The following is a 24,297-nucleotide window of genomic DNA, read 5'->3' as shown; positions in this document are numbered from 1 at the left end:
AATTACGTGTATCATGGCCCGAACCACAGACACTGATTTTGGCTTTGTCTGGATTCTCGCAGTAACGCTCTGTTGATTCGGAAAACTCGGAGCCCTCGAAAACTAATTAGTTGAAGACTCGTATCACTCAGAAGCGAGCGAAATTACAAGTGTGAATATTTAGCACCAAAACTTGCAATACAAATGCCGTGATCCATCAATCCATCTAATAATAAACTTCTGTAAGAGTTAATATTATAACAAATAATATTTGAATTTCTTATGGTTATTAATTACATTGCTACACTAGTTAACTAGAACGTATGAAAATACTAGGTGTGAACTCACTTTAATTCAAAAGTGATACACTTTCTAGTCCTGAATAAATGAAAGTAAGCAAGTCAGCTATATAAAGAGATTTTTGTCTATTTCAATCTAATTAGATGAAGATTTCTTATGATCATCTAATTTGAATGACAGCAGGGAAAAGGACAAATCTAAGCTGTGCTCATTAGCTTTAGTTTCGCTTTGCTAGATCGAAAGTGCAGGGATATACTATATATCATCATGACAATGTAACTTTGATTTTCATTCACGGCTTATTTTCGAACTTAAATAATTTATTATCAAAAATGTATATCCATTTAGTGTTTTAAATTTGATAAATGTGGCCCAAAGCCAAGGGCTGTGAGTAGATAGCGTTAAAATATTTAACGGCGTTTAAAAGAGCGTGAAAAGTCAACAAGGATAACAAGGACAACAGCCACACACACACAAGTATGGGCTGGAACACATGCTCAATGATGCTCCTTTGGCCCGGCACAAAGGTCGTGGTTGTGTGCCCCGTGTGTGTGCGTGTGTCTGCGTGTGTGTGAGTCTGTGATTTAAATAAAACTAATGTTTGTGTGAAATGGATTTTCTGTTTGTCATCGACTGGCACAGGGGTGTGTCTCTGTGTGTGCGCGTGTGTGTGTGGTTGTGTTTTTTCCCACTGTTTTATATTCAAATAGCGAACCACAAAAAGGCTTTAGGCTTCAAGGATTCCGTATTCAAATGCACACCAACAAACAGATTTAAAATCGCATACGCTTAGCACGTGAATCGTGAAGCCAAGCCAAACCGAAACTCAAATCCTTAAGGCTGCCACCGAGGACGCCTTCGCCTTCCGCCGAGTCATGCATCATATCTGGCTGCGGATGGGTTGGGCTGGGGGCATGCAGCGCGTGGATGACACGTGATTCCGTTGCTCGTAAATTTTGGTGCACGAATTTTTAGTGCTTTGTAGTTTTAATTTGTGGCTTGTTGAAAATGTTAACAGAATTATTTATGCGATGAATGGCACGATAAAAATTATGATGCTAAAGGCGGGTAAAAAAGGCAGCAAACTTTTGCGACGCTTGCCACAACGGATATTGCCACAAGGTAGTCAAGCACAGCACAACACGTTCTACCTGTGCGAGATAAGAATAAGTGTTTAAACACAGATCTGAAATTTGCAACCACCCTGAAATTTTAATAGACCTTTTCGGCAAAGAACCGAACAAAATGTCACTCAGCCATTTCATTCATCTCCTTGTCGAAGATTGGGGTGTATCATGTGTGTGTGAGAGTGTGAGAGTGTCATGGCATCATCCATCATTTTGGACTTGACCTTTTTTGGCTAAGCTTCCGTTTAACAGGAGAATCTTTAATTTTGTACACATTTATCTGGGTGATGAGGTGCGCACCACACATGCTACAGATACAGATACAAGATACAAATACATACGTTAGCTCTTTCCAGCTATTTTTGGGGCGCCCGCTGACAGGCAAGCGTCACTTGGCAGACAGTCGGGCAGACGGCGCGAGACTGTCAGACTGTCGGCCAGACATGCTACCCCATAAGCGACTTTTTTTAGCTGGCGAAATCTGCACTGCAATGGCTCATTGTTGACGTGGCGATGATTATATGGTTGTTGGTCCACCATGTCGAGGTTTCACTCTGGCCGCGTGTTAAAAATGAATTTGTCATCTCTTAACTGTAAACTGTGTGACATGTTTGCGAAAATCGCCAGGCAGCCAGTCAGCAATCAACAGAAATCAGAAATCAGAAATCAGAGACCCGGCCAATACATCAACTGGGCCCTTATGCTATGGTCCAAGTCTGATTGATTTGCATCGGGACTTTTTATTTAAATTGACATTTTGATTTCGCTCAGTGTTGTCGCACGTCTTGTTATTGTTATATTTTTTTTCGACTTTTGCCAAACTGCAATAATTATGTCAGTCGCATTTAGCGAAGTGATCGATGGGCCACCGTTGATGCACTTAATCGGGAGTTCGGGGTGGGGATTTGAAGATTATGTGAATAACACATTTTAAGTAAACGACCCTGAGAAAAGCTGTCAAATATGTTTCTATGCGAACAAGTCTCTCAGTTTTTTAGCTATCGCATTGAAACTGTGCATATGTCGGATCGGAGCGCTAGATCATAAAATTGACATAGAAACAATCGGAACAAGTAAGAGGTTCTAGTCGGGAGCTCCCGACTAGGGGATATCTTGAACCATCTTCTTCCAACATGAAATGCATATATATATTCTATTTTAGAAGCTATATGTCAAGTTTGGTGACTCTAGCTTTTATTATTTACCAAAATTGCAAAAAAAACAGGATATCGATATCGATTTTTATCGATTGCTTGGAAACAGAGTAAGTTATCAATTATCGGAAACAAACTCGATCTGCGCAGGGACTACGAGGACATACATCTAATTCAATTCAATTTCAAGTCTATAGCTCTTATATGTTCTGAGATCCTTGCGTTCATACATACGGACGGACGGACGTACGGACAGATCCATAGGAAGAGTCGATCGAAAAATTAGATTTCGTATGAAAAATATTCTGTTTTCAAAAATATTTTCATCTACCTTCCTTCCCATTTATGAGTTTCATTATTTACACATATTTGCTAAGCCGTAAAGAAAATTTCTACAAAAATATAAAATACTCGTTTTTATGTTCTGATACGACCTTCACAGCATTTCTTCCCAGTTGTATAAACCACTTTTACTCAACATATGGCAAATGGTTTTTGCATTTAACCAGTTACAAATTGATAACTCTTGCACTAATAGTGTATTATTAATAAAAACAATCAAATAGTAGTTTTACTGGGTAACTATCAATATCTCGTAATTAAGCAAATGCATTGGATTCTATGGATAAGAATATGCCATTAAACCGAGCGATTTATTGTGCATAAATAAATAAATAACTGGCAATTGAAAACACAAGCAACAATACAATTACACGCACAGGTATCGAGTATCTGGTGTATTGAGTATCGAGTATTGTAATTACAACTACGCGATGGCGGCAGTTATTAATTGATATTCGTACATGGGCAACAGATAAAAATGAAATAAGTGGGCCATTTATGAGCAACAACAAACAGTTCCAATTGGAGTCACATTATACCCCGAGCCCCATCTAACTGCTGGCAAGCACCTCCATGGTTACATGCTCCCATGCGCTGTGTAATTGGAGAGCGTTTAGCTCTAATTTTGAATGTCAATTGGCATCAAAATAGTAACCAGGTGGCGGGACATGTGTGTGTGGGTGTGTCTGGCCACACACACGTGTGTTTGCAATAAACGCATCGTTCAGATCATTGGACAAATTGCCTCTCGAATAATTGCGTCGATTTTGCTAAAGAGCGTGAAATTGATATGCAATTAAAATAATATTTTTCCACGTGAGTGGCGGCATTTATTATATAATAATTTTGGCATCGATTTAAGCTGCAGCACGTACCGCTTCCAAATGGAAAGCAAAGTTTAAAAATAAAACGTATACATGAATTTTTATAACAGCTGTTGCTGATTTTGCCCAATGTGCGTGAAATATTAATTTTTCAGCGCGAATTTTAAATACGGGAAATTCACACAAATTGCAAGCTTCGATTTACGCAGGATACATTAAAGCTGCGGCTCGAGCCTTCCGCTCGAATCCTGCTTAATTTTTGGCTGCAAGGACAACGTCTGACAACGCCAACAACAACTGCGACTGCGACTGCTGCGGTTAATGGCTTTTGAATGCAAATTCAATTTTATCGCACTGTTCACTTTTTAATAAGATTTCCCAACGTCTGCCGCTGTCGCTGTCGCTGCCTCTGCAGCCAAAAGGTGCACTGTGCTGGAAATGAAAATTAGTTGCAAGCGCAGCCTAAAAAAAAGAAAATAGTAAAAAAAAAGCAAAGACTCACAGCCCAAAGAGACACGCGACTGGCAACTGCGAAAAATGCTGTTTGTGGCGCCACAAGCTCTACTACCCCCGCCCAGACGATACCACAACAAGCTGTAGGCAAAGCCTCAGTGGTGGTGGTTCACACACACACACACACACACACACAGACATCGAGACACACACACACACGCATTTAGCCATGGCCAGCACTTTTACCTTTCGTGCTTAGAGGGCACAACCTACAATCCAACAAATTGCGTTTTGTGCAAGAGTGGGTGGGAAAACTGTCAGAATGAATGAGTAGACTGGTCACACCTACTGTCAGTCAGCTACGGGGCAACAACCACAAGAACAACTACGACAACAACAACAACAACTACAACGACAGCAACAACAATGTACAGTATCATTTTGAACTGACCAAGGCGTTGCCATTGCTCTGCGTCTGCGTTCGACTCTGGCTTTGAGTCTGAGCTCTGCAGCGCAACAAAAACAACTTTAAAGTTCACTTAAATTTAAAAAACGTTCTTACACATTAGTGTAGAGTTCTATTTTTCAATTACGCAAATGGTCTTTGAACGTGGTTGAAAACCGCTTAGATTTCAATGGAAATAAACCATTTTAGACATTTAACCATGGACAACATTCTAAAAGGAAGACGCATTTCTTTTGTGAGAAGCTGTTTGGAAAGTTCTCCTAAAAGTGCTGCAAATTTTGAAAACCTAGAAATGTGAAGAGATGATGGGGTATAATATTGTTAATTATTGAATGTGGTAGAACGATGAAATATGAAATATTTAAGTTGCCCTATTTTTTATAACAACCCATAAAACCCACTGAATTTCAATTAATTGCAGGATTTTAATAATTAACTTCAAATTTTTAAGTATTGGAAAATGTTAAAGCACTGTTTTTTGATGTTTTTGAGAGATCTGAGATGTTCAATATATTCCAAATCAATAGTAAAGTTTAAAGATATTTAAACTAACTCAACTTCATTCGTTTGCCATATAAAATATACTGGATAGGACAAACCAAACTTCCCACCACAATGTAACCTGCTTAATGTTTTGGAAGGGCATATTATAACACTCAAATTTATATATCAATTTAAAATGTATGTTATAATACGAATCGGGTGATTGAACTGCTGCATCTTTAAAGCTAATGAGTTAATACAATGCTGAAGCAACTTTTGGTTCTTCTCAGCAAAGTGCCAGTCATATGCTTGGGCTTTGGCCAGCTGCAATAAATATAAATACATTCATATTTACTTATTATCTATTCGAATACTTGCTAATCACGCAGCTGCTGCCCGTTGCTGGCGAAAATCTCAATACATTTGACTGTTGCTCATGAAACTGCATAAACTTGGCTCCGCTCCCAGCCAGAATCAGATGCCAGCCCAGACGCTATTATTTCCGACCGCATGATTTTATTTTTGTGGAGCAGCCAGCTCCCTGACTGCCTCGAACCCCGTGTGATTACTCCTTTGATATTTCGGTTGGGCGCCTGCTTCATTTTTGTGCAAATAATGTACTGGCAGACACGACACGACACGACGGCTTGAGACATGTTGCAAGTGGTTTGAGTAGCATTTTCTTTGCTATCGAGCGACAGAAAACTTCTCAATTACTTTAGCTTGCAAGTTGTTTAATATTTTGCTGATGTCGCTGACTCCGGAAACAGGCCGGGACGGGTGGCCACAGTGGCCACTTTCTTGACCGCTCGTTACGTGCTGCATGTGTTGCCCTATCAGCTCCGGCTCCGGCTCCGGCTTAAGCTCTAACTATGGGTCCGCTCACATGCGGCATCGGTGGCAACAACTTGTAACTTCCGCTACCAAGTTTGGGGTTAATTATTTTCCACTTTTGTGCTCAATTTCATAATACTTTGCTTACAAGTAAGTTAGTATCCACAAACTTAACTATTTGAAGTCAACAGAAAACTTTCTTATCAACTGAGGAACTCTATGCTTATCTTTAATAAAAATATACACTTATTCGTCTTAAATTAAGTAAATACCAAATGCTGATCTTTAAATAAGTAGAATAGTTGATCTTGGGCACATCAAGAGACTAAGACTAATTTCCTAGAAGGAAAAATCAAACAACCTTTTTTTCTGATGGAATTGATTTGAATTGGATGAGGTCTTATTACTTATTACTTATAAGCTTACAAAAATATATTAATGATAATTGATAAAGCATTTTTATTTCTTTTATTTTCCAGGTGATAATTCCATAAGTAAGTACAATTTGTTTCTTACCATTGCGCAACATCAAAACCACAACATTTTAAATTGGCTACATAAGTACAGCAAATTGCATTCGTTTGAGTTCGTAAAACCAAAATAAATAATAAACACGACTGTATAAGGCTGGAATATGCAGAAATTGGGTTTGCAAATGAGGTCCGAGACCGCAAACATAATTAAATGTTATTAAAATACTAAAAAGTGTGCGAAGGTTATGCTGAAAGCCGCAAATGAAACAGCTACCTATTTAAGACATTTTTTTGTTTTGCCATTTTAATTTTCCATTGAGTTTTTAGCCATTTGCTTTTTCTCAGCCTTGTTTTCGGCGGTGTTTGAATGGGTCAAAACAAGCTGCAAAGGCAGCGATAAAAGCATTAAGAGTGAAATTATTACAAACATAATTACATTTTTCTTTTTGGAAATTTAGTTTTACTTTTCTATTTTCTTAATACTTATAAATACTTTACTTTACTCGCATTCGTTTTAATAGTCGGTGGGTTAGTTGGCTGCCATTTTGAATCGAAACTCGATTCGTCTAGACGGCGGCCTCTCCCTGAGGCTCGACCAAAAACTGAACCAATCAACCGTCAACCATTTTCGACCAATTCGACGGAAACGACGCTTTTTCATGTTCGTGACCAAAGTTTAAGAGCGCTGTGGGCCTGGATAAAAAAATATTTTACCTGAATTAAATTGAGTAACAAAAACACGAAACACTGTTTTTTACCTCTCGCAAAGATACACACACACGCAAACATACAACATACATGCACGCCGTTCTGCCTCTACTTTTTTAGCGTTTTTTTTTTTTTTTTTTGTACTTTTTATACTCTTACAAAGCAGCGGAAGGTCGAGCAACTTTGTCATCAAGAATGCAAGTCTATTACGAAGAGCTGCCTTAACTAGATTTCCATTTAATGTAATGACATTTAACAAAATATTTCGGTATTTCACAGAATGGAAATACAATCAAAAACCTTGCAAACATAAATAATATCCAAAATTATAGAGCTTTAAATCAGCCATTTTTTAATAGCATGGACTTCACAAAGAAAGTAACATTTTACAGAATTTTAAAAGGCTATAGAAAACATATAATATAAGCCTTTTTAATTAACATGCAATTTACCAGAATTCAAATAGTTCATAGCTCAACGAATAACAAAATTATTCTCAAATAAACTTAATGTCAGCACTTTTACTAACAAGTACTTTACCAGAGAGATTAGAAAAATGTCATTATGATTTTAAATCTAAGCGTTCCCTCAATATGTTATGTTCAATGTTAGATTGAATAGTTCTTTAGAACTAAACTTTTTATTTCTGTCAGGGCATCAGAACTTCGGCGCTCTGACAACAGCTTTTCTTTCTTGATTGTTGTTCTGTTTCTGTTCTGTTGTTTGCATAGCATATAAAAAATGTACGAAGAGAGAACAAAACCCAAAGCGAAACACGCTACCAGTTTCGGTTGTTTTTTTTTTTTTTTGTCTTCTTCTTTTTCCAATGCCTGCCAAGTTGGCCCCACTTGTAATATCATTTGTCGACGTCGACTCCTGTTTCCATGTGTTGGTCACTTTGGTGCCCGGACGCGTCGGTATTGGTAAAGCGGTTGCGGAGGAAATAATTACATGATTGAGGCACTCGCACACACACACACACACACACACAGAGGGAGACGAATACACACACGGGTGTACACACAATGACAACAACAACGGTCACCTTCTTGATGGTGGTGCTGCTGTTGTTGCCATTGTCGTTGTCCGATCAAACAGAACACGTTAGCCCGGCCAGCTCTAGCTCCGGCTCCGGCTCAAGCTCTGAGGCCCTGTGACCATTGCATGACAGGGTTGTGTATGTAAACACACCAAGGCATGTGTATGTGTGTGTATGTGGCTGTGTGTGTTTGCAAACGCCGGCTATGAAATGAATGGCGGCTTTGTATACTGAATTCTTGTTCTGTTGTATTAGTTTTTGTTGTTATTTTTATTTTTTTTGTATATCATGCCAAAGCCGCAACAATGACAATGACGACGGCGACGATGGCCCAGAGCAATTATTGTATCGCTTGCACAGTGAAGCAGCCGGCAGCAGCAGCATATGCCCTTTTGCCAGACCACCCTTTGACCTCTTACCCAACCCTGAATGCTTTTACCTTATTGGCTAGCGGGTCGTCAGGGCAAAGGAATTGTAGATATGACGGCAATGTTCTATACAAAATATATTTTCTTCCTAAAACATCTTGCAATATAAATCCTTTAGATTTCAAAAATTATTTTAAAATATTCTTATTTTTAAAAAGCTATAGGTTTCACATACTCTTATAGAATTTCTTGTACATAATCGTTCTTGGGCTGAAAGTTTCAAACATTTGTCAAGTATTTTTTGAGTTTTGATAATTATTCCTTCCACTTTTACATTAATCAAGTCTACAAAAAATTAACACTTTGAAATTATATTTAATTTATTTTGTTGAAATAAATAATCATATATTTTCTATATTTTGATTGCACATTAAACTCAAACTCAAAACTTCGAACCCTGATTTCCAAAAAAAAATTATAACTCACTCATAAAATATATAAGGCCAGCCCCAATTTATTGCGCATTCTACTCATGAGAATCTATAAACTTTACTAAATGAGCCCATTAAAGTAACTCATTAAGTTTGCATTTCCCGCGCAAATTGTAACAATTCCTCTAAGAGGTGTGCACCTATCATCACATTCATGCTAAGCCGCCTGCCTCTGCTATAATTCTCAGCTACAATTAGTCTGTCCATAACTGTGGCTAATAGTTCGTAAATAGTTGGCCAATATTTACATGTGAGTGTGCGGCGTGTGGGTTGTGTTGTGGTCGCATTATGAAAATATTTGCCTTCAAATTGCTCATCTCTCGATTTCATTGTCCATCGCCTTGCCGTCTTCCAGGGGCCCGCTGTGCGCCCGACACTCGGCCGGGTCGTCTCTTCGTCTCGACGAGGCAGCCGTCAGTCTGAGGGCTTTAAAAACGTTTTCATTACAATAGTGCGTAGCCGCCGCCGCAGTGGCCGCGGCCGCCGCTGCTGCTGCTGCCGATCGGGCAAATGTGTCAGAGCTGAAACGTCATGATTAATGATGGTGGCAAGCATGTGGGCCCGAAGGCCAAGCCAGAGCCACAGACCGAGCCCTAGCCCGAGCCAAAGAGTCCGGACTGGGCTGTTTTTAGAGGCCGGGACGGAGACAGCCTGGGGGTAGGGCAGTGCGACCTGGCAACTGGGCCATGGGAAGGGACACACAAACATCGAGAATGGGTTTGGGAATGGAAGTGGGACCACAACTGGCGGTGGCACTGGCTCTGGCATCATTTTATCAAGGTAAATTAGACAAAAACAAAAAAAAAACACGACAAACAAAATGTAAACATCGCGCCAAACACAAACAGAAACACTTGGCGGAGCATTAGGCGAAATTAGAAATTAATCCTGGGCTGCACTCGCGGCGTCTCATTGGTATTGTTGTGTCTTGACCATGGCAACAACTGCTCAAGGGGCGGGAACACAATGTCATAAGACAAACATTCACATTTGGGGGATGAATATGTGGAATAGATACAACATACATTCACAAATATGTGATTAATACTACTATAAATCAAGCACAGCTAAATTTAACTATAATAAACAAGAACAAGCTGTTATCTTCGGTGTGTGAAGAGCTTAGTAGCGTTAAAGACTGAACGATATATTTAGTACTATTAGAATTTATTTGGCACTTGATGGAATACCCTTTAAGGAAACCCAGGCTTTTGCTGGGATTAGTGCTCAAAAACGTGTTAGCCAAAGAACCAGGGCATTTGAAAAAAATAGGTGGAAAGTTTCTGTTCCACTCTACAAAAAGCTGGCCAAATTGGTTTTAATTTGTATTAAACTCAAATATATTTGTACTTTAATTTTACCAGTACGATTACTGATAGCCAAAAAAATAAGAAAAGAATATTTCTTAACGAGCCGTTTTTGTAATGGAGTTATTCAATTCTTTTTTAATGGAGTTATTCAAGTCGGCCAATAATCAAAAAATATACCTTTCTACTGTCGAACATCTGTATTCATTGGGTCGAATTTATTTTATTCAAGATTATGATACAGATTACAGCACAAAGGGGTTCCGGGCTCAAATTCGAGACTAGTATATGGAAATTATTGTCTTAGACAAAGCAACAAGAGAGGACCTATAATGACAATAATATAGTTCAAATTTCTTCAATTATCACACATTTTTTATTAATACAGCTTAGCGAATCGAATTCGTAACTTTCTTGCCTAATGAATGAAACGCATAATATTGAAGATTTGCAGGCGTATAAAAGCAGGGCTACGCTTTAGCTAGTATTAAAGCGCAGTTCCCTTGAGTTATAGAAAATTCATAAGAAACCATTCATTAATTTTGTAAAAAGTATCTTGCTCAGCGGATATACAAATCTCGAAACAACACCAGCTGCCGCAGTTGTCTGTCAATTCCATCAATTTCATTGATATTACGAGTTTAGAAAAAAAAAAGTGTTTGCTCTTGCTGTGGGCTCTGGATGCTGTGCAGCAGAAAGATGCGCATTGCCTTAATTGAAACCGTTTAAATTGCAATTAATCACCCGGCAGAGCCGACACCGACGCCGACGACGACGCGAATGTTGCACAGTTGTTGCCGAGTGGCGCAACGAATTCCCACAACGGGAATGGGAAGTTCCTCTGCGACTCTGAATCCTCGTGCATTAAACTGCAGAGTGAAGGAAGGACAAGAGAGAGAGAGAGAGAGAGAGAGAGGAGCTCTGAATTACTGTCACCACGGTGACTAATTTTATCCTTTAGCTGCTTTTGTTTTAATTCTGAACAAATGAAGAAGCAGCTAGCAGTCAGGAGTGCCAGGACATCCAGCACAGGCACACGGTAACTGTTTAATCGCTTTCGACATGCGGATTTAAGTTTTTTGGGCTAAACAGCAGCGCACGGGTGGGAGCTGTGATAAGTGAAAATATGGAGGATGACGACGAGGACAACCCACCCCTCGCATGCGTTGAGCATGCGATGGGCGGATGAGGATATTGCCACTGTGGTGTGCATGGCATCAAGCCACGCGAACACCCACCCTTCGACCCGATAACACCATCCAAAACCAAACCAAACCCAAAACCCAAACACATCCTCGCAGCCGCGCTCCACCGGACGCACGCACAGGATGCGAACTGCGGATGCCCAAGGATGAGGGCTGAGGGCTGAGGAAGCTGAGCTATTGGGATTGGAACTGCGAACTGCGAACTGGGTCTGGGACACTGAGCCTACGCCCATGGCCTTCTTTTCTTGCCTACTCGTCGCACACTTCGTTTTTTAAGTGGAAATAAATTAAAAATGGGCGGCATCCCTGGAGCCGGCGGGGCTGGGGGCGTCTACAACACGCGTCGCAGGCAGCGGCGGCAGCTTTGCTGGCGTTAGCCGAAGGTAAAAGTTTTGGATAAAACAGTTGAACTTCAAAATGTGAATTTGATTAGGATATTTGCATAAAATTCTGTTTCTGCGCCCAGCACTCAGCACGGGCCCCACCAGAAGGCAGAACGCCAGCATAATACCGCCATAAAATACGGGAAAACACACAAAACTGGAGCTGGAGCTGGAGCTGGAATTGAAGCGAAGTCGGAACGTATGTTCTGTTGCCGGAAGCGGAAGTATATAAGTCAACCTAGATTCGGTAGTAGCGTTTACGCTGATACAAGGACAAATGGGCTTTCAGCTTTCAGTACTCGTATTTCATGCGCAGAGTTGTCGAAAGCAACAGCTTCAAGAATTTTGAATGGGCACAACTTGAGAAACTTGGCTATGCGAACGTTATTTAAAACGGGATTTTATATTTTTAGGAACATTTCAGGGCAATTTTTTTAATCATTTTTGTATATTTAAGCTAAACAGAAAACTAAAAATCAAATTATAATACAATTCAATTTTTTTATGTATGTTTTTGGGTTTACGTTATTTTAGACTAGGTAGAAGCAAGATACTAAAGATACAGAAGAAACGAGAGTTCTTATTTGATAGCTTTAGTAAATTTCCTGTAATTAAAAAAAAAGACAGTGGGAATTGTTTGCTCATGAAATAGAACTCATTGAACACCGATTTATACATTCAAAAAATAAGTTTATAGAGTAAACTAAATAGAATGAAATATTTTTCAGTTTCTTGAATCAATATATATATATATATATAGATATATAGATAGATATACAGATATTCAACTGCAATTGGATAAATCTATACCTTGTATATGCAACAAATTGAACTACTTGCCACATGGGCTGACATCTCATAAATGATATATGCGCAGCACATGAATATGCTGCTGTAATGGAGCTTAAACTATGTGACATTTAGCATATGTCGCCACCTGTGTGTAATGTAACATACACATGCACTTGACACGGCCCTGCCCAAGGAGCACTCCACCTAAAACCGAACGAAACCCCACAAATAAGCAGTGGGAGGGCCACAACTGCTGCGACGGGAGGGCGGCTCAGGAATGGGTGTAGAGGCGTACAAGCTGACAGCCAGAGGCAGCTCTGGAGCTGGAGCTGGAGCTAGAGCTAAAGCTGAAGCTGAAGCTGGCATAAATGCAAAACTTTTGCCAAAGAGCGTCGCTGAGGAGTTGCTTAGGCAAATCGTATGTGAAACATTTGGCAGGCAGCGATTTATTTAATGTCTTTGGCTCGGGACGCAGAGGCAGCTGCAACGTTCGAGTGATTTAGATGATTTATGTCTCAAGACGTACACTGCAGGGTTAATATTGGACAGCAACAACAACAACTAAAGCAACGACGACAGCAACAACGCCACCAACTACCAACTACCGCAGCCTGTTTTTCGGGGACAAAATTCACGCACTGCAAACATGGCTATATACACATACATGCTCACATTGTCCACATGTATGTGGATACGCATTTCTGACTCGTTGGTTGCCATAACTCAAATTTAAAGGCGGCGCCTGTGGCAAATTGGAGGCAACATCTCCAGCCACAGCTGCGCTCTACGCATGCGGATGCGGACGCGGACGCGGACACCGGGCAAATTCAATTATCGGGCCATGCTCGTCTGTCAGCTTTGGTTGGTGCATGCAACACGCATACGCCGTGTGGACGCCGTTGTTGGGATCGCAATTAAAGCAGCCGCAGCACAGCTTGCTAATTAATTTGCATTTGCGCCCGCCAACTCGTCGCAAACTTGTTGATTACCAGACACATGTATTCATATATTCTATATATACTGCATATATATCTGCTGCTTTGGCTTGTCAATTAGCCAATCGAGTCAAGATTTATCACATTTCTTTCCCCTTATCTGTACATTCAATGCAACGTGCTGGAAGCTGCTTTATTAGTCTTTCACTCCGACAAGTGCGCAGTCCAGACAATCTAATGGTTCGCCATAAACAAATTGAATTACACGTGGAATCGGCAAATTGTTGAGCACACAAATATGCATACAAAGTATGCGGAACTCATTTGATAACTCTTATCATTTAATACGATGTGTTCTATATGCAATTATACGTGCCTATGGAGCGCAATGAGTGTCAGTCTTCAGCCTTTCTCTTAAGTTTGTTTGCAATCCTGCTAAACAACGGTTGGTAGAGAGAAAGAAAAATGTATAAAGTTTTATAGTGTTCAATGTCATGTCAGTCAGAGGATCGAAAGATTGTCTTATATATGGACTTAATAGGTCAATCATTCCGGAAAGAGAGTCGTACTTATATATTCAATTCGAAGAGAAAAAAGAAAAAAAGAAAATCAATCGGTCAGAAAAGAAAGTCTTATATATGTACATATATTTTTTGGGCCTGTCCAAATATTGTACAAAGACTGATTCTGTAGATAAATCTTTCAATTTAGCTATCGATGAAATCAAAAACTATGTGATAATTGGATCTGAAACACATTATTTTGTATCTCAACAGGGCAGTCTGCGTTCTCCAAGATCAGGTTTGCTAATAAGAATTTCTCATTTCTCTCTCATATATTTTAATTATGAAAGTCCACTTCAGCTTAAAAATACTTAGCATATGTTGCATTCTTCCTATAATGAACAAATATAATACCTTAATAGTGTAAGTCCGTAGAGTCCTTGCAGCTCACTCGCAATTTAATCATTAGCATTTGGATATGTGACCATTTAAGAGTACTCATAAGTAATTTCTTATGCTACATATTTAATCGTCTTAACCCATATGAAAGTTAATTATAAAATATAACTATTGCCATTTTTAATGGCCGTCTCATGCGATTTCTCTTCCGTGTGTGCTTAAGCTTATGCTTATAATTTAGTTTAATTTTAAGTTTTTTTTTCTTCGCAATATCTGCGACTGTTTTTCATCTAATTAGAAGTTGTAAATTCTACATCTATTCCTAAGTCGGAGGGGGCCACTGCCCACAGTCGTCGTCTGCAGACTTTTCGCGTTTTCCTTTCGCGCAACGGAAGTGACTTTTGTTTTTTCTTCCCTTTTTTTTATTTACCGTGAATATTGTGCCGCCGGTTGTTGTTGTTGTGGGGTTTGCGGTGTTGTTGGGCGTTCGTGTTTAAAATAAGCAAAACTTACGGGCGATAAAAATACTGCAACAACAACAACAACAACGGCCGTCTGATGGCGAATAAGAAATGACGAAACAGAGAAGAGGGCAAAATTGCAAGAAGTAGTACTAGAAGAAAGAAAGAAACTTGAGCTTGGCGTGTAAACGGTTTTTTTTTGTTTCGTCTCTTCTGCTGTTCTTCGGCAAACCCTCTGATGTGGACAGCCGGCGTCGCCGACTGGGTGGCCAACGCCATGTAACTCCCTTGCTCCCGCTCACACTCTCCATATAAATTCCGCACAATTCCCTTCCCCCTACTCGACCTCTGACCAACAGCGGGACGAGTGACGTTGCGTCTCTGCAGCTGGCTGAGGGCGATTCTGCTGCGAGACAAATGGAAATGAAGCGTTTATGCTGCTTTATTGCGGCGATAAGAAAAAATGAGGCATTATTTTGTTGTTTCAAGCAAAGTTTGCTGCTTGGGCATTTGCTTAGCCCCCCTCTGGCCCTTTCCACCTGACTCGTACTCCATCGAGTCGCAAATACATGCGCAATCTTATTTATATGTATTTCTATATTTTCATTTTTGCCCCGGGCACGGAAACGACGTGATGCGAACCGGCCACAGGTTGAGCTGCGGTCTCGTCCTCGGTTTGTGGAATGCGGCAATTTCCTCGGCCGTCTCCGGCCTTAAAAAATATTTGCACTGAGCGGTCCTTGGGCCCTGAGCTGGCCATGAGTTCGCGCTTTTCTTATCCCAGTCGGATATCTGAGTCCTTTGGCTGCACCCAAAATGATTTTGGCATTTCCATTTCCAGCTACGGAATTACTTGCGTTTTAACAGCTTATTTAATGTGAATCAAATCGAGCAGAAAAATAAATTTTATATCTTCAAGCAATGGCAATGACTTCGACGCACTGACCATTTGCCAAGTAATGCAGGGCGGCAATTTTAATTTTTACTAAGGAGGCACGAACACAAGAATAACTAAACATTTAAGAACCTTAAATTATATTGTACCACAATAAAACCTGATCAATTTCATTTTATTCTTATTTAAAAGTCTATCCTACTCAACTGATGCTCACCCAGTTATTGAATTAAAAGGTTTAAAATCGCCTGTTAACTCATTCTCTTGTTTAATTTAACAGCTGCTGTCAAAATCTGTTTTGTTTTGCCATGTTTGAATTTGGGTGATTTTGTTTAATTTTGCATAATTTATAAGAAAATATAACTAATTGTTTATTAGTAATGAGATAAATATACGAAAAACAGTTGAGATGTTGAGGGAATGCCCATTTAATGAAGCTCAAAATGATAGATTTTTAGTTTTAAAAAAATGGCTAAATGATAAAATTGTTTTCCACTTGCATACAATTTCAACACTTCGAAAAGAGGAGTAGAAAAAAATTGAACTAATTTTTATGAGAGAGGGGAAATATACGAAAAAAAGAGAGTTTGGGAAAACCTATTCATTAAAATTTGTAATTTTATGACTAGAAATATTGGTGGAAATAATATACAATTTGAACACTTCGAGAAGAGTAATAGAAGAAAATCGCAGCCATTTCATTCAGTTCAATTCAACCAATTCGAATTTGACAGAATTTTAGCCTTTCGATAAGAGGAGTAGAAGAAAATTGAAATAATTGTTTATTAGAGAGGGGACAATGTACGAAAAAAATTTGAGATGGATTTAAATGTCCGTTCAAACATTTTTTACTCCTTCAATAAAATTGTAAATTTTGTGATCCGAAATATTGCCATAAAAAGTGTTTTTTTTTTTCACTATTCTTTCCAATCATTATACGCTTAGTTACTGAACTAGGCATAATCAATATTCAGTTGCCGGCTCAATTCTAATTAGAGGGCTACCACGTTCTAATTGACCACGGTCTGTTGTCTGGACAGGTTTTCTACTCACTCACCTATCATCAGCAATGAGCCGTGAACATAAACAGTAGCCGATGCGATCAAGCAACTGAAATTCGCTTCTATTCGCTTCAATCGATCATAAAAAAAAAGCACATAAGATTAATAAATAACTCAGGGATGTACATACGTGGAGCATGGCGTGAAGCCAATGCGATCAAGAAACCTCCATCGTAAACAAAACAAAAAGCAACACAGAAATTCAAAAGCCAAAGCCGCATCATCAATTATGCTCAACATTGCTCAATGGCAACCCGACAACAACAGCAACAACAACACAGAAAGCTGTCAGCGCGCGTTGATCTGTCAAATGCCGCAACCGAAACCGAAACCGAAACTGAAACCTGGAGTAAAAGAAATGCGGCAGCCACATCTTTAACTGAGTCTGGTGGCAACACTGGCTACCCGCACTTTTGCTGCTGCTGTCCCGTGTTCGCCACTTGGCGACGCTTTTGTTGCATTTCCAAAACAACAAATATTGATTAATCATGGCACGGTCGGCCATTGCTGCTGCTGCTGCTGCTGCTGCTGCTGCTGCTGCTGGCATTCATTCATTCGAGTGTATTCAAAGAGTTGTCCAAGACTTCAAACGATCTTAAGCTGCTTTTTGGCCTTCGCGCTGTCTTTGTCTGCGCCGTGTGGCAACCCTAGACAATGTGCACGTTGATAATTTTTCATACTCTGGTCTCTTTTCTATGAGCCGGCGGCACTTTTTGTATAGCGATCGCTATTGTTGAGCGTCCCCCGCGTTGCCGCCCCCCACCCCATCGTTCAGCCCTGTATGGCAAAAAGCCGCGCAGCTTTTCATGGAATTTTTGCTACGCTCGAAACTCAGTTGGTAACGGGGGCCAAATACTTCTTCGTCTTGTTGTGGATAGTTGGAATTTTTTTTTCAAGGTGCTTTGTTGTAATCGCATTTGGTAAAGTCACATAATTTGTGGCCAGCGTGCGGAATTGTTGTCATTTTTGGCGATTTGCTAACAAAATTCGAAAACTAAAAGACAGCTTTTTAAATTGACATTAATTTTCCATCGGTGCTGCGTTTGCATTTGGGGACACTTTTAAATTTCATTTTTAATTTGCTTTCAATCTGGCCAACATGCTGAGCGTAATCCTGATCAACCCCGTCATTGGCAGAGAAAAAGAGAGAGAGAGAGAGAGGGAGAGGGCGAGAGGTAAAGCGAGCCATGCTAAAAAAAAAGAAATGTAAATTTTTTGTTGAACGCTGAAAAAGTTTCCCTCGCTGATTTTGATTGACAGCTCTTAGCATCCCTGATGGATTTCATATTTGAGCCATGGCTGAGGCAATGCTCGCAGCAGTGCGCCAGGCCAAAATGACAGACCGGAGACACAGCCGGAGGCAGGGGCAGAGACAGTGGCGTAGCTGCTGATAGAGATGAAGACGGGGATGGGGATGGAGCTGGGCAGGGGAAAGTCTGTGGAAGAGGGGTTTAGGCGCTGCATAAAAGTTTACCAACAGCTTTCATATTTCCCTGACGAGACGAGACGAGACGAGCCGAGACGAAATGTGTTTCTTTCTTTCATTTTTAGACACATGCGCATCTGTATAAAAAATATATATGAAAATAAAGTACATATACAATATAAAAAAAAAAAAAAAAAATATATATATATATATATATATATATATATATATATATATATACTCTATATATATGCACATGGCTCAATACATTGTGCGGGCCATGTTGAAAGTTTTTCAATTTGAGCCGCTTTAAAGTATTTAACTTGATTCAATGACGATTTGCCACAAGGCACACTCCCTGTGTGTGTGTGTGTATGAGTGTACTAGAACGTAGGCAACTTGTTTTAATCATAAAAGTTTAAAAAAGCAATGTGACCAGTTTTAAACGGATAACAGAGATTTGTTCTTGTTTTCTTGGCTCTCAAATGCTGCGTAATGGCTTTTTAATTTTCATGGTTAACAGAATATATTTTAATTTGTTTGTGAAATGTTTAATGCGTCGACAGAGCATCTTTAGCACTATTATACTGCGATTCGTACCAAATCGATATAGGTATATGCGTCTGTTCGCCTCTTTTCTACTAGTTTGATTATTTTGACTGATTTCGGATGTCAGTCAGCATGATTTTATTTTTTGAATGCACTTTTGACTACTTTAAAATCACGCAAATCAGGGCTGCATTTTTGAAAGCACATTAAAGCTTTTATTAACATTAAGAGTTATATTGAAAGCTCTATAAGCTTTTGAAAAATACTATTTCCTTGTCATTTTCTGATAGAGTCCAACATATGCAAAACATTTCCGATAATCTAAATTTTCATGTCTAATCACATTTGTACTGGAAAAGAATTTTCGTGAAATACTAAATACTAAGTTTGACATGCAACTTCTATAATAGTATATAAGTCTTTCTCATTTTATAGCTATTGGTATTATGAGAAGAGAGCAGTTTTACATATTTAATAAGTGGAAATATCTTCTTTATGAGGTTAAACTTCCTTATACATAGATTAATTATTCAAAAGCCGACTGGATGCATATATTTATTTATCATCAAATATAATTTAAATTTAAAACTACGCGCGTCAAATTTGGAATATGCAAGTTTAATAATGACAGTTTCCAAAACGGAACATTAATCAACAATTTTCACACCTACCAACAAAGAGGGTCCTACCGCTTAGATAAACAATCCACACTCCTCGGACTGCAGATAGTTTTGTTATCATTGTTGTTGTTGTTGTAGATGATGTTGTGACTGCTCTGTAAATGTTCTGTTTGTTGACATTTGCTGGTCATGAAAAGTCATTAAATATATTTCTCTAATTTATCTTTGAAACTGGCAGCTCGGTAAAAGCATTCACACTGAAACCCCTTGGCCCAATCCTCTGGGTAAGGATACACGTAATCGTTAAAGGCTGTTGCTGCTTTTGTTGTTATTATTGTTATTGTTCTTTCGACCCCTTTCGGCGAGGCTAATTAAAACTAATCCAGAGCAAATGCCTGCTCTGTCGCAAGTGCTGTACACTTTTCGCATGAATGTCAATCTAGCCCACAATTAAATGATTGAAGACATTTCATCTGGGCCCTAACTTGGCCTTTGTCTCCCGCTTGGCAGCTAATCAGCAGGCACTCCAGTGCCGGACACCCTGTGGTGGCCACTCAGCCTGGGATTGGCCAGCAAGCAGCATGTGAGCAACAAGCTTTAAGCCACGTTTGTCTCGAATGTCAATCGAGTAGCCAATAAAATGGATACGAGCAACTGTGACTCCAGTTTAAAACGACACGTTTTTCCTTTAGTTTGTACTTCGTAGTTTTGTAGACGCATAGCAAATAGATACAGATACAAAATATTTTCATGAGAAATTGACTTTTTCTACTGCCTCAACGTGGTCGTCGTCGTCGTCGTCGTCATCGTCATCGCCTTCTTTTGCGTCTCGTCTCGGTCGTTGTCTTCCTGGGCTCGAAATGATTAATGATGCAGCTCTGCGCATTCGTACATTTGTCGACCCACACCAAAGCTTCAGCTCCAGCAGCAGCTCTGCTTTTCTCCATCTGTATTTCTATCTGTATCTATAGCTGTGTCTTTTTGTTGTCAGCTTGAGTATTTTTACTGCATCGTATCGCATCACAACGCATTGCAGCATTTGGCATTTGAAGTAGCTGAAGCTGAAACTAAAGTCGAGAAGCCCTCCATGTAAGCTGCACATCCGTTCTCCACCTAGCCACTCCCCATCTGAACATCGTTCCCAGCCTGGGCGGACTTTTTTGATTGAATTTGTCATGACATTCGCTGTGTTCAGTGCCCATCTCTTTTTCCATTCCTCACCAAATTCCAGTAAGTACTTTCAGGATGGGCCTTTAAAGTTTTGCAACCACAAGCTCAAACATAACTCAAGCCACAGAATGTGCCACTTCTAACTCGCCCTCCCTCCCCCCTCTCCCCCTCTGTACCCTTGTGGCAGTTTTAGCTAGATCCAGAAAATTTTACAAGATAAATTGAGGTCATTTTTTCTAACCCCTGAACAGTGTCCAGTTTTGGTCATCGTGTTTGTTCTTTGCCAGCACCGTTCAAAGGTCCTGCCACAAATTGTGTCCACCTTGTTGACCGCTGTCCCATTCATGTGTCTACAAATGTTCGTAATGTGCATCCTTATGGACTAACACGTGTAAGTGGTTAAGCACAAAACCCACAGCCAAGACCCAGCGTACTTATGCACATGTTTAGTGTCGTGGCGAAAGGAAAAGCCAAAGGGCGGATGCACAGTAAAAAAGCCAAATTCCTTGGTATGGGACTTGAGAATGATTTAAATGAGGCAAATACACTGAGCCCATTGTAAGTAAAGAATTTAAACGGCAAGTAGCAAGTTTTTTTTGCACATATGGCAACATCTCGCAAAAATCATATACAGAGCCAAGTCTTTCATATGCATATTGTAGGATAGCAGCACCGAGACTATATTTTTCCGTAAATGGTTGATTAAAAGCCCAACACAATTTTAATTGATCTTTAAAATGATTGTTAACTTTGACAGGCACATAAAACACGAAGAATTTATTTTACGCTGGGCTCAAACTAAATACAAGCCAGAAGTATAATTTATATGGCCTTCCATTAAGACATCTCAGATGTCCTTCTGGCTACTGATTTAGGCCAAAAATGTAGCCATTTATTTATTTTATATGCTCATTTATTTTTTGAAATAATTCATTTATAAAAACGAGATGTAGATAGATATTTATACACATATCGTATTTTTAAACAGCATTTCAAGACTCTTTTCCTGTTTTTTTTTACTTTAACTAACATGCAATTCATAATAATGTCATATTTAATTTCTAGCAGTGTAGTCGTTTTAATAAGCAATGAAAAACTTACAAGTGTTTGTTACCTTTGGGTACGTTTTGGCAACATTTTGCAATTGTTGCAAAATTTACGCTCATTTTAATTTCGGGCTCGGGCTGCCAGGGGCAGCAGATGCGTTAAGTGTGGCCGTAGCAGCATTTTTTTTTCTTTCTTTTTCTTGTTGTTGTTCGCCTGACCAAAATGCAGACATAAATTTTCACATAGTTGACTGCAGCAGGCGGGCAACGAGGCGGAGTGCAAGTGTGGAAAAAGGTCAGACCGAAGCGCTGGACCCAGTAGGAGGTGTAGCTGGGGGAGGAGAAGGGTGGGGGGGTCAACGAGTGCGTTTAAGTGTTAACATGTAAATTATGCCCTCGGCGCTGTTAATAAGTGTATTTCAAGTGCTGTAAATCATGACTAGCACTTCCGAGCTGAAAATTAATATTATACGGCCATATATAGTATATAAATATATATGCACACATACATATACATGTGTACATACATATCGTTGGCCTCCGATTTAAAACACAAGTGCAAATCTTCAGCCAGGCAGGGCCCAAGTGCTGCTGCACACACAAAGTATCCGACGTAGTTGCTGATAAGTTTCGTTACGTTTTGACTTTTCCGGCATTTCATCCATGCTGATGACATTTCCAATGCAACGCCCACCACACACAGCCCCGCCCTGCCCTGTCCCGCCCGCTCTGCCAAAAATTCATTTTGTAATTTTCAGATACCTTGAATGCCCGTTACCAGCTGTCGGGCCATGGCCGGGTACTGAGATTTCATTTTGACCAGGCTGCAGGAATTGCAGCCAACTTGCTTTCCATTTTGCTCCAATCTTGCACAGTGTAACCGCCCGCTAGCCCCGCTCTGCCCTTCCCTTTCTCTCTCTCTCTCTCTCTCTCGGACTCTCTCGGTGTGTGTGTGTGTGTGTGTACGGTTCGGTTTAGAAAATTATCTTTCTGCTCGTCGTCGCCAAAAAGGAAATCATATTTTCTGCTTTTGTGCACTTTACTTTTCAGTTTCGGTCGCTGGCGGCTGCCTTCGCCCTGCCGTCCCCTCCCCGCCCCACCACCCACTCTGGCTCCCTATTTGCCTTTTGCTCGTAAACAGTTTGGTTGCAACTTTTGTGCGAAATTTATGCTTTTCGTACCCTACACTCACCCTCTCTCCCCCTCTCTTGTATCTGGGCACTTTTCGCAAGTGCTCGTAACATGCGACTTGCTTCCCACAGCCTCCCGGTTTGGGGCTCACCTGTATGTTCCTGCTGTTGTGTGTCCCTTTGCCTTTCTATTTTGGGAAATGGGTTGTGTATATGTGTGTGTGTGTGTGGGTGTGTGCCCCACCAGGTGGTGTTTATGGCATCCGCTTTGGCAGTATTGATGAAGGAACTCGCATCTGTAATTCAATCAGTGTCTATGTCTGGCTGCCATTTGCTGGCTATTGAGAACCTCACCCCCCCTACCCCTTCTGCCCCACCGCTAACCAAGCCCAAGCTCCGTTCAACTGGAAATTCACGTGCATACATTTGCCTTTTTCGGTTGCGAAAATTTCATCGCATCAATGCAAATAAGGTGTGCACGCAAAAATATCAAAATGTTCATATAATATGCGAATATTTTATATAAAATTTTTCTTTTTTTTTTGCCGCTTAATAGTGTATAGTATGTACGATATTCCCAGATACTTGTGAGTTTTGTTTTTAAGACATATTTCGAGTTGAATTTGCTTTTTACCATCATTAGCAATGCTTTCCATACTAGTTGTATGTTACAATAACGATGTGGCGGGTTGTACATTAATGTGGCAGCAACTACAATAAAAACAAATCAAATTGTCGCATTTTGTCAATGTCTGAGTGACTGAAATGTGTCAGAGGAGTAACCCAATTTGAGAATGTCAAATGGCTTCGCAAGCTGATAGCTTCTCTCGACTGAATTGATGAGAAATTTGAATTAGACATTTAAAAACGAGCACAAGTCATGGATTTACTTGAAACTTATGCTTTGCATTCAAAATGTATTATTCATATATGTAATAGCTGAATCTATATAAAATAATGTTATAGATGCTCGAACAGCAGCTGTTAAGCCATGTTCTCAAAGACAAAAACAAAGAAGACAAACTAGGTTCCAAGCTTTATTTCGGATATTTTTATATGAATAAACAGTCTTAAGGCTCAGCTTGGGTAAAAAACGAACATTTTGTCCTCGGATGTATAAAATCAAAAATATATTCATAATTTGATTCACATGCTTGTTAAAACACTCAAAGAAAATCGTAAACAAAACCTAAAATAATGTTTTATATCAGGAGAGATAGTTTTTCAAAAAGATCACAACTTTCCAAAGCATTATCTGCTTTCTCAGCGATGCCTGAGATGCCCAGTACAAACGCGCCCTAACCAGATATTCAAATGAAGTTAACCAAAAGCTGGAGATGCTCGAAAATGCAGAAGCTGAAGCTAAAGCAGAAG

General features: G+C 39.8%; 1 protein-coding gene across 2 annotated transcripts in view; it reads left to right on the top strand.

Annotated features, from left to right (window-relative positions):
• pb (homeobox proposcipedia) overlaps nt 1-24,297 on the top strand; it is a 38,671-nt gene that overhangs the window by 9,601 nt on the left and 4,773 nt on the right. For both annotated transcript variants that reach the window (XM_032435532.2, XM_032435527.2), the window contains exon 3: nt 6,442-6,456. In XM_032435532.2, the coding sequence (XP_032291423.1) occupies nt 6,442-6,456 (15 nt within the window). The remainder of the gene's footprint in view (nt 1-6,441; nt 6,457-24,297) is intronic.

Source organism: Drosophila virilis, chromosome 2 (assembly GCF_030788295.1).
Source record: "Drosophila virilis strain 15010-1051.87 chromosome 2, Dvir_AGI_RSII-ME, whole genome shotgun sequence".
In the NCBI taxonomy this organism is placed as follows: domain Eukaryota; kingdom Metazoa; phylum Arthropoda; class Insecta; order Diptera; family Drosophilidae; genus Drosophila; species Drosophila virilis.
Note: the sequence above shows the minus strand (reverse complement) of the source record. Positions and strands in the feature narration are given on the sequence as shown.